Here is a 12,500-nt window from a genome sequence, read left to right on the forward strand (position 1 = left end):
GCTGAAGGTGCGCGGGACATTTAGTGGGATCTGAGCACGCTCAGTTCACCAGCGGAGGGTCTCAACCAATCAGAGAGCAGCTTGGTGGATGGAAGACCATCTGACCCGCCTCTTTCCTCCTTTGCAGGGACTGGGCGTGGCCAGTTCATCGGATCGAAGCGCTCTGAAGCGTCGCATCAAAGAAATCCAAACTGCAGCAGAGAAAGAGAGAAAAGCGCTGGACAAGATGGAGAAACAGCGAGAGAAGAAACAACGACGAAGAGAGCAGGAGCAGCACGGCCGGAACTGACACGGGGGGGGGGGCTGACAATCAGTGGGGGGGGGCTGTTGATGCCATTAAAAAACAGAACTGCGACAAGTATAAAACAATGTTGATCAAAAAAGAATCAAATGGTTTCTGACACCATTTTTTTCTGACGGGGGGGGGACAAGCTGAATGGAACGCACCCCGCTGCACAGACTGAAAAAAATAAACAACTTTTAAATACAGATTTTAAAAAAGATTTTTATTCCAGTTCAAAACAAAGATCGCTGACGAGTTGCTGATCCGAACGGTTACTAAACACCCGACAGACGGATCAATAAATACGGGTTGATGACACGTCAGTGGCTGAGCGATGACATCATCAGCCTGGTTGCTTAGACAACGTTCACTTCCTGTAGCGACACACTTCCTCCCCGCGCTCACTCAGCTCCCAACAGTACAAACAATAAATAATCAATAAATAAAGGACGATCAATAACAGACAAATATAAATACATATGAACAAAGGGCAGCACAGTGTGTGTGTGTGTGTGGTGGGGGGGGGGGGGGGGGCGCTGCTGTCTCCCAACCAGAAGGTTCTGGGTTCGATTCTGTGCGGGGTTTTCCAGTTTCTCCCAGAAAACGTGCCGCTCAGATATATTGATTACTCCGTAGAGTCCGAGTGTGTGTGTGTGTGTGTGAACGGTTGTCTGTCTTGTTGGCGACACATCCGGGGTGTCGGCTGGGATAAACACCCGTGACCCGCAAGACGGTCGAGGAAGATAGATGAATAAATAAAGAAACGTTAGCGTATCCATGCCAACGGGGACATTTCCTGCAGCTCCTTCACAATAAAAGCATCTCCATGACTCCTTTAATGTGAAAAATTAGTATCAGGACGCATGAATATTACGTCCATTATCGATTAGTCCATTCTTGGGTTAAAAAAAATTATTTGAGGTAGTTCGAGGAAGTTTAAAATAATTCCTGCTCATGAATATTCTGCCGATCAATAGCTGAGTGATCATAAAGTTCAGGTCCTCGGGTCATGTGTCGATCCTCAGTGCTGATCAGAGATCAATCAGTGGGGATATTTCCTCCGCTGATCGGTGAAGCAGAGATCGGCAGCAGGATTAGGAACGGAACACGTCCAGACCTGCAGAGCGACATTCCTGCTGGCTGGCGAAGAAGCAGAGCATCCAACCCCCGACTGAGGACATGGGAGACGCACAATGCATTCTGGGAATGCTCTGCATCAGCCAATCAGATTTCAACAGGTGATCCCAAAGGGCCTCCAAAATGACACCTTCAGAGGCTCGGCGTACGGAAGAAATCCCACCGTGGGTTAGCGAGTTAGCGTGCACCTACAGCTCCGGGCCTGTAGGTGGCGATGGCCCTCAGGCCACGAACCAGGTCATGACAGAAGGAGCGGAGCTGCACCAGCGCCAGGTGCGCCGCCACCTGGACCTCGTAGTTACCATGGAGATGAGACGCAAGGTCCAGGCCGCTGTACGGACCGTCGTCCGCCGCACCTCCCCCGTCAGTCTGAGCGAGCTGCTTTATCTGAAACACACAGCTAGCTGTTAGCATGGAGCAGCCAATCAGAGCGAAGCGCCACAGACCAGGAAGCTTTTTCTTCTTCACCTTGTCGATGGACGTCTGCAAGTCTCTGAGGTCCGCCTGCAGGTCGCCCAGTCCGCCCAGCCTGCCCGACAGAACTCCCATCAGCCCCTGGTACAGCCGGCTGCCCGCTAGCATACGACTCAAACAGGCGTCCTGCAGGGGGCGACGCGCAGCAGGTTAGGAACCGGGTCTAAACAGTCCCCATCCAGGACCTCTGGAAGAACTTCCTGGGTCAGACTCACCAGTGTGAAGTGTTCAGACAGCGGCTTGAGGACCGGCGCGGCGGGGACGCCCAGGGACGCCGCCATCGTCTGCAGGGTCGCCGCCGGGGCGGAGGGTTTGAGGGTTAAACCCTGAGGGGAACAGGAAGTCATCAACTCAGGAAACAGACGGGACGCAGCGGCCAATCGGACGCGTCCCCTACCTCGGTGTGGACGGTGGCGGCGTGGACGATGACGATGTCCTCCAGGATTTTCTCCACCAGCATCTTGGCGCTCTCAGCCGCCTCTCTGAACGGCGGCGGAGGGTTGACGGGAGCCGATTGGACCACAATCAGGAAGTAGTGCAGTAGGATGAAGGCATGGAGGGTAAACACTGCCGACAACAAAGGGCAGACATCAGTATCCTCCATTTGGGCCGATCCTGCAACCAGCGATCAATGCTCAAAGCGACCGGAGCGGGTTAGCAGGACGCTAACAGAGAGTAAATCCGGTTAGCACGCCGCTATCAAACCGTTAGCCTCACAAACGTGACATCACAGGTAAATGATGGCGTCATCTGCAAACGTGCTGCTTGCAACGGGCTAACGTTAGCATCAGTAGCGTAAGTCACTCGGGTCAAACTCAAACGGAATCCAGGATGGAGGCCGAGGAGGCTCTAATAACCCCCCATACCTGAGCCCACCTGAGCCCACCTGAGCTCAGGTAGAGAAGCTTAAAGACTAAAGCTGAGCCCCCCCCCCCAGGTCTGATGCAGCGAATCCCTGCTGAGCTCAGGCTTAGACCCGGACCCGGACCCGGTTCTACCTGTCACTGAGGTCAGGCTTAGACCCGGACCCGTACCCGGTTCTACCTGTCACTGAGGTCAGGCTTAGACCCGGACCCGGTTCTACCTGTCACTGAGCTCCAGCTTAGACCCGGACCCGGACCCGGTTCTACCTGTCACTGAGCTCCAGCTTAGACCCGGACCCGGGTCTACCTGTCACTGAGGTCAGGCTTAGACCCGGACCCGTACCCGGTTCTACCTGTCACTGAGGTCAGGCTTAGACCCGGACCCGGTTCTACCTGTCACTGAGCTCCAGCTTAGACCCGGACCCGGACCCGGTTCTACCTGTCACTGAGCTCCAGCTTAGACCCGGACCCGGGTCTACCTGTCGCAGGGCTCGGCTCCGCCTGATCTTACCTGTCCGCGCGTTCATGTCGATCAGGGCGGCTGTCGGTCTCTGCGTCTCGGAGTGCGTCCGCCGGTAAACTCGCTAAAGTCTCCGCCGGCTTCCATCTGCAGCCGTTTTATTGCGTGACCTCCACCGGCGGGGTTTTCCCACGCGGGTCTCCGTCACGCCGTCACACGCATTCCGACGAACGCCGAAGTGGCGAAGCTTCTTGCGTCACAGCCTTTAAGATCCGCAACGCGCGCGCGACTCCCGCGCTAATTGCTCAGGTGACTTTACACCTTCGCTTCGGCGCGCCCACGCGAGTGAAAGTCCACGGAGCCCAGTGTGTGTGCGTAGGTGCGCGCGCGCGCGCGTGTGTGTGCGTGTCTCCAGAACTTACTCAGCTTTAGCTGTTTGCTTATTTAATATTACTAATAAGTACTTCACGGTGCGGGGGACGTGTCTGTGACGTCACGCTTCTCTCGGCGTATTTTCCCTTAAGTAATTCTGGACAACCCAGCTCATGTGTCAGATATTAAAGTTCCTGCTCACTGAAAGACAAGTCAAAGACAGGAGGAGGACACGAGACCCGGTCCAGGAGGAGGAGGACACGAGACCCGGTCCAGGAGGAGGAGGACACGAGACCCGGTCCAGGAGGAGGACACGAGACCCGGTCCAGGAGGACAGTCAGTCCTCCTGGACCGGGTCTCGAGTCATCACCGATGATCAAAGCAGATCCGTGACTTGAGTTGTGTAATATTTGTAGTGACGTCCTCAGTACTTCAAATACTGACGGGAGAAATGTTACCACACGCAGGTGACTCATCCTGGAGGTTCTGGTGCGGCCCAGGAAGAACTTTGTTTCCTAATTGACGGATCTGATTTATTTACCCTCCTCGGTTTGGAGTTTTACACGCCATTACTCACTAATTATTTGTAACATTTTTACACCGATCAGGTCCAAAAAGCCCAAATAACCACGAGGAATTAAAGATGCAGGGAAGAGTTAATTAAGACTTTAAATGGAATTAAACACTAAAAAACATTCTCAGAGAAATATGCAAAGCGTTGTGAATTTGGTTTTCGACTGTCAGAAAGATAACTGATGAAATGTTCAGGAAATATTGGGAATCTTATCAGGAACAGTAAAATATGCAATCAATTCACTCAGCCACAATAAAACACGATAAAAACTGTATTTCTCTGACAAATATTCAAATTGATTTCAATTTTATTTCAAAAGGCAAAATGTATCTTTAGCATGTCGTGTTTTTTTTATATAAACCACCGGCACCTCGAATTTTACTCTATGGGAACATTTTATCGTCTTCATCGCATTTAGTGAGGAAGAGCAGCGATCCGCACGGAGCCCAGCAGCTAACAGAACTACATTACCCAGAAAACCACAAGCATGTAAGCAAAACCAAAGTGTTTTTTATTAGAGTGAGAGAAACAAACAGATAACAGCAGAAAGAGGGAAGGGGATTGTGGGTAATAACTGATCTACCAACATCAGTGGGCAGACACACACACGCACACGCACAACTTCCTGTCTGCACAGGAAGTCAGGAGAACGGATCACGGGAAACTGTCGTCGTCGTCTTCTGCCATTTCTTTAGCAAACTCCAGATCCTGCTGCTCGCGTTCCCGACGCTCCTGAAGTCACCACGGCGACACACACACACACACACACGTGTGCACACACACACACACACACAGGTAATAACAGGTTAGTGATATTTTCCCCATTCCTCTGGAAATGTGTTACATTTAATTGTTGAAAAAGTGAAACAGAGCAGCTTCTCAGGTAGATCTAGCGTGTGTGTGTGTGTGTGTGCATGCGTGCGTGTGTGTGGGTGCGTGCGCTACCTCTGCTGACTCCAGGTCTTTGTTGTAAGCTTTCGGGGGGAACCTCATGGCCTTCGGGACAGAAAGAACTCGGGTTATCTATTCCTGATCAGCTGCTAATGACCAATAAACAGATCAATAAACAGATCAATAAACAGATCAATAAACAGATCAATAAACAGATCATGTTAAAGTGTTTTCCTGAATGCAGTCTCTGGCGGTCTAGTTCTGAAGGTCCAGTTGGGTTCTGCGGCTCCACAGAACAGCATCCCAAACCTTCTGGTTCCGAGCTGCCGGTTGTTCTGGGTCAGCAGTGGTGGAGCTCTGGACCTGAACCAGGGACTCTGGACCTGAAACCAGGGACTCTGGACCTGAAACCAGGGACTCTGGACCTGAAACCAGGGACTCTGGACCTGAACCAGGGACTCTGGAGCTGAAACCAGGGACTCTGGAGCTGAACCAGGGACTCTGGACCTGAAACCAGGGACTCTGGACCTGAAACCAGGGACCCTGGACCTGAACAGGGACTGGATGGGGGCTCAGAGCTGCTCACCTTCACAGACATGTTGTGGATGTCCAGGCAGAAGGAGATCCTCTGGTGGAACGCCAGCTGAGGTTCTCGGGTCCCATAAATGTCCATCGTCTCCTTCGATTGGACGAAGCCTTTCTCGTGGTTGATGCTCGCCTCGATCACGCCGTCACGGATGGCCTGAGACACACACACGCACGCACACGGTGTGTGACTGGGGTAACGCCACGCCAAACGAGGGTTCCCAGCCTCTCCGGGTGTTTTGGTTACCTTGGCGACGATGAATTCTGCGTCCTCTGGACTGTCGAGCTGCAGCTTCTGAGCGATGTCGGCCAGAGAGATGCGAGAGTACGACAGGCTGATCATGCGCACGCCTGAAACACGCACGCACACACACACACACACACACACACACACACACGGATCAATCGAATGGAATCAGGGCGTGAGCTCGTGTCCCGGCCTCTGATTGGCTCACCGGTCTTGATGACGTTGTGTCTCAGCCGGATGATCAGCGTGTACGTCCCGTCCGCCTGGAACTTCTCCCCGAACTGGTCCAACACCTGGTTAAACTTGGCCAGGTTCCCCGTCCTCACCGCTGGACACAGGTAGAAGCAGACAGGTTGGTTCCACGGCAGTTTATCGGGTCTATGGTTCTATGCTGGCGCCACGCCGGCGGTACCGACCCTGGGTCAGCAGGAAGTAGGGCATCAGCGACCGCTTCAGTGACGGCTGTCTGAACTGGAGCCGGTCGGGAATCTCTCCCAGCAGTAACTCCACCACGATCAGCAGCTTGTGTACCTGGAGACAGGTAGAACCAGGGGTAGAACCAGGGGCAGAACCACAGGTAGAACCAGGGGTAGAACCAGGGGCAGAACCACAGGTAGAACCAGGGGCAGAACCACAGGTAGAACCAGGGGTAGAACCAGGGGCAGAACCACAGGTAGAGCCAGGGGTAGAACCAGGGGTAGAACCAGGGGTAGAACCAGGGGCAGAACCAGGGGTAGAACCAGAAGCATCTCTGTGGTGTGTTACAGCCTGTGAGTTACGGCGTGTGTGTGTGTTACAGCCTGTGTGTTACAGCCTGTGTGTTACAGCCTGTGTGTTACAGCCTGTGTGTGTTACAGCCTGTGTGTGTTACAGCCTGTGTGTTACAGCCTGTGTGTTACAGCCTGTGTGTTACAGACTGTGTGTTACAGCCTGTGTGTTACAGCCTGTGTGTTACAGCCTGTGTGTTACAGCCTGTGTGTTACAGCCTGTGTGTTACAGCCTGTGTGTTACAGCCTGTGTGTTACAGCCTGTGTGTGTTACAGCCTGTGTGTGTTACAGCCTGTGTGTTACAGCCTGTGCGTTACAGCCTGTGTGTTACAGCCTGTGTGTTACAGCCTGTGTGTGTTACAGCCTGTGTGTGTTACAGCCTGTGTGTTACAGCCTGTGTGTTACAGCCTGTGTGTTACAGCCTGTGTGTTACAGCCTGTGTGTTACAGCCTGTGTGTTACAGCCTGTGTGTGTTACAGCCTGTGTGTTACAGCCTGTGTGTTACAGCCTGTGTGTTACAGCCTGTGTGTTACAGCCTGTGTGTTACAGCCTGTGTGTTACAGACCGTCTGCTTGAAGCCCACTGCCGTGTGTTGTGGAGCTTTTCTCAGAGCGTTGGTCAGAGTCCGCCGGGCCTCAGAGTACTCCAACTGGATGGCCTTAATACGACCTGGAGGTCACATGACATGCAAATTAGAACAGGACTAAACACAGGCCTCTCCCGTGCGTCACACACACACGCACACACAAACACACACGCGCGTCCCACCCGTGTAGTAGAGGTAACGGGCCCACTCGTTGTTGTTGGCCAGCTCGGGGAACACCGATTTGGACACCAGCTTCTCGGCCTGGTCGTACAGGTTGAAGTGCAGGTAGTTCCTCAGCAGCAGGTTGAGCAGGACGGCCTGGCCGTCGGCGTCGTGGCGCAGCGTCGCCGTGCGGAGACGAGTGTGCAGGAAGCTGAGGGTGGAGCACGGTCAGCGGCGGGCGACTGAACGCGGCGGCGTCGGTGCTGGTGTGGACGCTCGTACCTGCGCATGGCGTCGGACCGGTCCAGGAACTCGTACACGCGGGCGTGGTAATAGTAACACTTGGCAGCGACCAGGTCCAGAGCTCGGCGGTTCTTGGAGGCGATCTTCTGCAGCAGGTCGTCGGACACCTTCTGAGCCTGGAGAGCACAAACGCGCGTTTCTATTCTGTCGCTGTGAGGCGCCAGCGCTAACCGCTGCACCACCGTCAGACTGACCTCGGGGTATCGCTTGTTGTTGGTCAGGTGCACCACCAGCAGCAGCTGCAGGTAAGCCTCCACCTCCGGCAGCAGAGGCGCCGACGCCGCCTTGCCCGTCCTCGGACGAAACGGGACTTCTCCCTCCGTCGCCTCCATCGGCTGAAACGGGATCCGTATCGATCGGTTAATCCAGGATCAATCCGCAGAGAGAGCCGCCGTGGGGCCGCACCTCTTCCAGGAAGCCCAGCAGGAAGTCTCTGGTGGCCGTGTTGCTGGTGAAGAAGCCGAAGACGGCCTTGTGGAGCACGTTGGCGTTGAGCCGGCGGCTGGTGGGCGGCAACGCTCGGAGAGCCCGGAGCACGAAGCGAGGCTCCTTCCCCGACACGGCCTTCTCGATCTGCTTCACGTGCTCCCTGATGTCTGAGGAGGGGATCAAAGGTTTACCGGTCTGACCGGAAGACGTTAACGAGGGTTCACCGCTGATCGGTAAACACATAATCGGTTGAATATGGATATTTAAATTTAATCCGGGATGGAAGCCGAAGTCCAGCCTCCAACCACCTGTTGTTGTTTAGAAGCTAGCTTGGCTAGCTTACTGCTGGCTAACAGGCTAGCTCCATGCTAACTGAACGACAGCTCCGGTGAACCGGGCCGGCGGGGAAGCGACTCGAGCACCGGTGATTTCGACGGTAGAACCTAATGTCGGCGGTACCGTCCAGAGTCGCGCTGTCCAGCTCCTTGGGCTGTTTGGCCGCGGTGGCCGCCGCGTTGGCCGCCGCCTCCTCCGGCATCTCCACGTCCTGCGGCTCCGGGCCCGGGTCCTTCGGCTTCTCGGCTTTGGAGTCCCGGTCTTTGCCGCCACCTTTCTCCCGCCGCTTGGCAGCAGTCTCCTTCATGACGTCAGGAAGAGAACCGGCCGAAAACGAACCTCCGTCGGTCTGATTAAATAAAGCTCGTCCGCAGCCAGCTCCGCTCTCTGCGCTCCGTTAGGTCCCACAATGACTGGCAACTATTTCACGGCGCAAAGGATTATGGGAGTTTGTAAGACTGTAGAAGTTGATATCAGAAGACAGACGTGGGTAATCGATAACAGATTAATCGATTCTCTTCTCACATTGACGGATTGACAGAAAAATAAACACAAAAAAAGAAATAATCGATGACAAAAACACACTGAATGAATACAAAATACTATATTTAATAGAATATCGATACTTAAACTCCGAAATAAGGTAAAATGAATGAATGAAATGTAAATGTTGTAAATGTTATGTGTGCTTTTTAATTGGATCATTGTGTCTGCAATAAAGATTTGATTGAATGAAAAGTGAAGTATGGTATAAAAGTAAATACAGCAGACCTGTGAACCTTATATCTTATCAATATAAGATATAATAAACTAGAAATCCACTCGGAGAGCACAGACCTCCGCCAAGCCGCTCATTCCGCTTCTAAGTGTTTTTGGTATCTTTATCCACCAACCATGAAAAGTAAATCAGAATTGATCCATAAATGGGTTTAATGTTAAACTGTAATATTTGTTCCTGACCTCATTCTGGATCAGAACCAGGAGACGTGTTTCATGATGGTTCATATCGAACCTCTTTATGACTCTGATTTTTGGTGAGTGATTTTAATGCAGATATTTCAGATTTTTTTTGAAAAGCCTCCATAATGGGAAAATCCAGATTCTTTACATTTAATGGGATTTAAATTAGACATAGATTCTTCAGATTGTTTTTAACATCCAGATCCATCCAACAGTTTTTTTTGTAATTGTGCTAACAAACGGACAAACGCCGGAAAAAACAGAACCTCCTTGGCAGGAAGTAATCAATTATTTTTATAAGTTTTAATAAATTCTGACATGCGGTGTTTTTATCTGTCCAGGTGACGGGCCTCAGGGGGCGGGGCTCTCTGCAGCGCGTGCCGTGTGGTCCGTGCTGATAAAACTCGCGCTGTGACGGTGGAGACGAGGCTTCACGTCATCATGAGGGAGGGGGCGGACGGCATGTCTCTCTGCTGAAGCTCAGAGAACCGGACTGCAGCTGACCCTGCTGGAACCCGAACCCGAACCTGACAGGACCTCTGTGGGTCAACCTGCTGGAACCCGAACCCGAACCCGAACCTCACAGGACCTCTGTGGGTCAACCTGCTGGAACCCGAACCCGAACCCGAACCCGAACCTCACAGGACCTCTGTGGGTCAACCTGCTGGAACCCGAACCCGAACCCGAACCCGAACCTCACAGGACCTCTGTGGGTCAACCTGCTGGAGTCGCTCAAAAACAAACCGGCTTCTGCCGAAACTGTAAGTGAACTTCAGTTATACAAGTAGAATAGAATAGAATAGAATAGAATAGAATGTAGAGTTCATGCCATTTCAGAATTCATTCACGATGAATAAAGTTAAAATAAATTCAGGCAAGTCAAACTACAACATATTCTATTCAAAGTGTACAACAAACCTATAAAAACACAGAATATCAGACAATTAAATGAGGAAATGTGACAACAACAACAATATCAATATAACTGCAAATGTATTTTCATATCATGAACAAATGTGTATTTTTACACAGACTGGGTGAGCCATGTTTTCAGCATATACTTACATTTTGTGATATTATTTTAAAGAATTGTGATTTGTCTTTTTTTTTTACTTTTATATATTTATTATTTGTTGTAAACTACAAATCTATCAAAAACTGACAAGACAAACACACCCCGTAGACGTCAGGACAGAAATGGAGGTTGGTGCCGCTCACCGGGTCGCCCCTGCAGACAGAACTCAGGGCTCAGCACGCCCCACACCCGCCAACATTTAACAAGGTTGTATGATAATGTGCTCTTATTTTGGAGTGGTGTCCTCCGGATTCATAAATATATTGTGGTTCTGGTTCTGGTTCTGTTTTGTCCTCTGACCGATGTTTAACCGTGTTCTGCTGGAGAACAAAACGACTGATCCCATCAATCAACCCGATTGATCTTTGAGTGACATTTATGGCACCAACTGATCAGACTTTGGACTTTAATCCTTGGGAACCGGGCCAGTGTTTGGAAGGAAGTAAAAACTGCTTTACGGAGTTGTTGTTGCTGTTGTTGCTGTTGTTGATGTTGTTGCTGTTGTTGTTGTTGTTGTTGTTTACACGAACCTTATCAAAACGAGTTCAAACCTCACGATGAGTTCAGAGATAGCTGGTTCAAAGAAAAATGAAATACGAATAAATATTAATACGTGAATAAATAATCGCTATTAACGCGCTGCTCACCTGTCCTCCACTAGCTCCTCCCACTCCTTTGACATCACGAGGAACTTGACACAGGTGAGGAGGAGGAGGATGTTGCCTGGAACCGCTGACAACCACATCGAGAAAAGATCGGAAGGAGAGGAAGAGGAGGAAGAGTCTATTCCTCCCCATGTTACCATGCCAACCTCAGACAATGGCCAATCAGAGGACATGATCAACCGTCTGTCCAATCAGGATGCAAGCTCAGACTCTGGGGAGGAGACAGCGGCAGTGCTCTGCGACTCGAATAGGGAGGCGTTGCCGTGGCACCGAAAGAATGCAGAGGAGCGTGATGAAGAGGAGACGCAGGCGGTAGACTCCTCCCCCGACGGACGCTTCCTCAAGTTTAAAACGGAGATCGGACGAGGATCCTTCAAGTCGGTTTACAAAGGACTGGACACGGAGACCACGGTGGAGGTGGCCTGGTGTGAACTCCAGGTAACGCAGTGACGTGTGGTGAGGATGATGATGGTGAGGCTCTGACTTCATCGATCCATCTACAAACTGATCAGCCGACAGCTTATCTTAGTATTGATCGGCTGCAGTTAACAGAAACACTCAAAATAAATACTACATTATATACATCAATAACACACACACATACTACAGGACACACACGGTAACACACACATATACGACAGGACACACACAGTAACACACACAGTAACACACGTATACACGTTCACATGTGATCGTTTTATTGGACGTGACCGTGAGCTCTGATTGGCTAAGGAGGGGGACGCAGACTGATAGCTGGTGTATGTATTTGTGTTTTACTGTTAATATTTGACACATAGGACTCATAATAGCACCTTCGACCTCTCAGGGAACTTTAACCATAGCTAGCACAGTTAGCTTATCGAGTTAGCATCTCAGCCTTCAGCAGACGCTAAAGGTTCAGCGCTAAACACAGAAAACAGTTCTTTGGATTCTCTTGAGTCATGATTTCTGGAGAGAGAAATCTTCTTCTTCTAGTTTTATCTTATGAAAGAGAAGAAGATTCATTATCAAATGTGTAGAGGAAGAGGCAGCAGCTGTCAAAATAAAAGCATGGTTTGGCCACGTGTTTCCAGGAGACTATAAAAAATACGTGTGTGTGTGTGTGTGTGTGTGAGTGTGTGCGTGTCTGTCTGAGAGATAAATGCTGGCGGTGACTCAGCAGCTCGTCGTTCTGTACACAGTATCTGATTGGACAGTCAGCTGGTTGATGTTGATAGCGGCACACACAGAGTTAATGATGTCAAAGGCTAGCTCCTCTGCTAGCGCCTCTGCTAGCTCCTCTGTTAGCTCCTCTGCTAGCTCCTCTGCTAGCGCCTCTGCTAGCTCCTCT

The 12,500-nt window shown here is 51.1% G+C and overlaps 4 protein-coding genes across 5 annotated transcripts in view; 2 read left to right on the plus strand and 2 right to left on the minus strand.

The window, feature by feature from the left end:
- Positions 1-289, plus strand: part of samd14 (sterile alpha motif domain containing 14) — a 4,703-nt gene extending 4,414 nt beyond the window's left edge. Inside the window, exons 10-11 of the mRNA XM_068749413.1 lie at positions 1-7; positions 128-289. The exon at positions 1-7 is cut by the window's left edge and continues 149 nt beyond it. Of these exons, the coding sequence (XP_068605514.1) occupies positions 1-7; positions 128-289 (169 nt within the window). The remainder of the gene's footprint in view (positions 8-127) is intronic.
- Positions 290-1,565: 1,276 nt separating this feature from the next.
- On the minus strand, positions 1,566-3,333 carry LOC137905218 (granulocyte colony-stimulating factor-like). 2 transcript variants are annotated; one of them, XM_068749431.1, is made up of 5 exons: positions 3,269-3,333; positions 2,292-2,461; positions 2,110-2,220; positions 1,889-2,020; positions 1,566-1,807 (listed from the first exon to the last, which is right to left on the minus strand). In XM_068749431.1, the coding sequence occupies exons 1-5, from the start codon at positions 3,282-3,284 to the stop codon at positions 1,598-1,600; spliced, it is 639 nt and encodes a 212-aa protein (XP_068605532.1). In that variant the 5' UTR covers positions 3,285-3,333; the 3' UTR covers positions 1,566-1,597. The 2 variants fall into 2 exon arrangements, with proteins under 2 accessions (XP_068605532.1, XP_068605531.1); XM_068749430.1 differs by having other exon boundaries at positions 1,566-2,020.
- Positions 3,334-4,653: 1,320 nt separating this feature from the next.
- Positions 4,654-8,890, minus strand: psmd3 (proteasome 26S subunit, non-ATPase 3). Its single transcript, XM_068749397.1, has 12 exons — positions 8,594-8,890; positions 8,111-8,301; positions 7,900-8,040; positions 7,685-7,821; positions 7,423-7,613; positions 7,220-7,323; positions 6,303-6,417; positions 6,095-6,214; positions 5,887-5,990; positions 5,641-5,796; positions 5,109-5,159; positions 4,654-4,895 (listed from the first exon to the last, which is right to left on the minus strand). Exons 1-12 carry the CDS (start codon positions 8,775-8,777, stop codon positions 4,818-4,820), a joined length of 1,572 nt encoding a protein of 523 aa, XP_068605498.1. The 5' UTR covers positions 8,778-8,890; the 3' UTR covers positions 4,654-4,817.
- Positions 8,891-11,221: 2,331 nt separating this feature from the next.
- The window catches only part of wnk4b (WNK lysine deficient protein kinase 4b), an 8,679-nt gene continuing 7,400 nt past the window's right edge, over positions 11,222-12,500 (plus strand). The window contains exon 1 of the mRNA XM_068749449.1: positions 11,222-11,608. Coding sequence (XP_068605550.1) covers positions 11,222-11,608 — 387 coding nt within the window. The remainder of the gene's footprint in view (positions 11,609-12,500) is intronic.

Source organism: Brachionichthys hirsutus, chromosome 16 (genome assembly GCF_040956055.1).
Source record: "Brachionichthys hirsutus isolate HB-005 chromosome 16, CSIRO-AGI_Bhir_v1, whole genome shotgun sequence".
Classification (NCBI taxonomy): domain Eukaryota; kingdom Metazoa; phylum Chordata; class Actinopteri; order Lophiiformes; family Brachionichthyidae; genus Brachionichthys; species Brachionichthys hirsutus.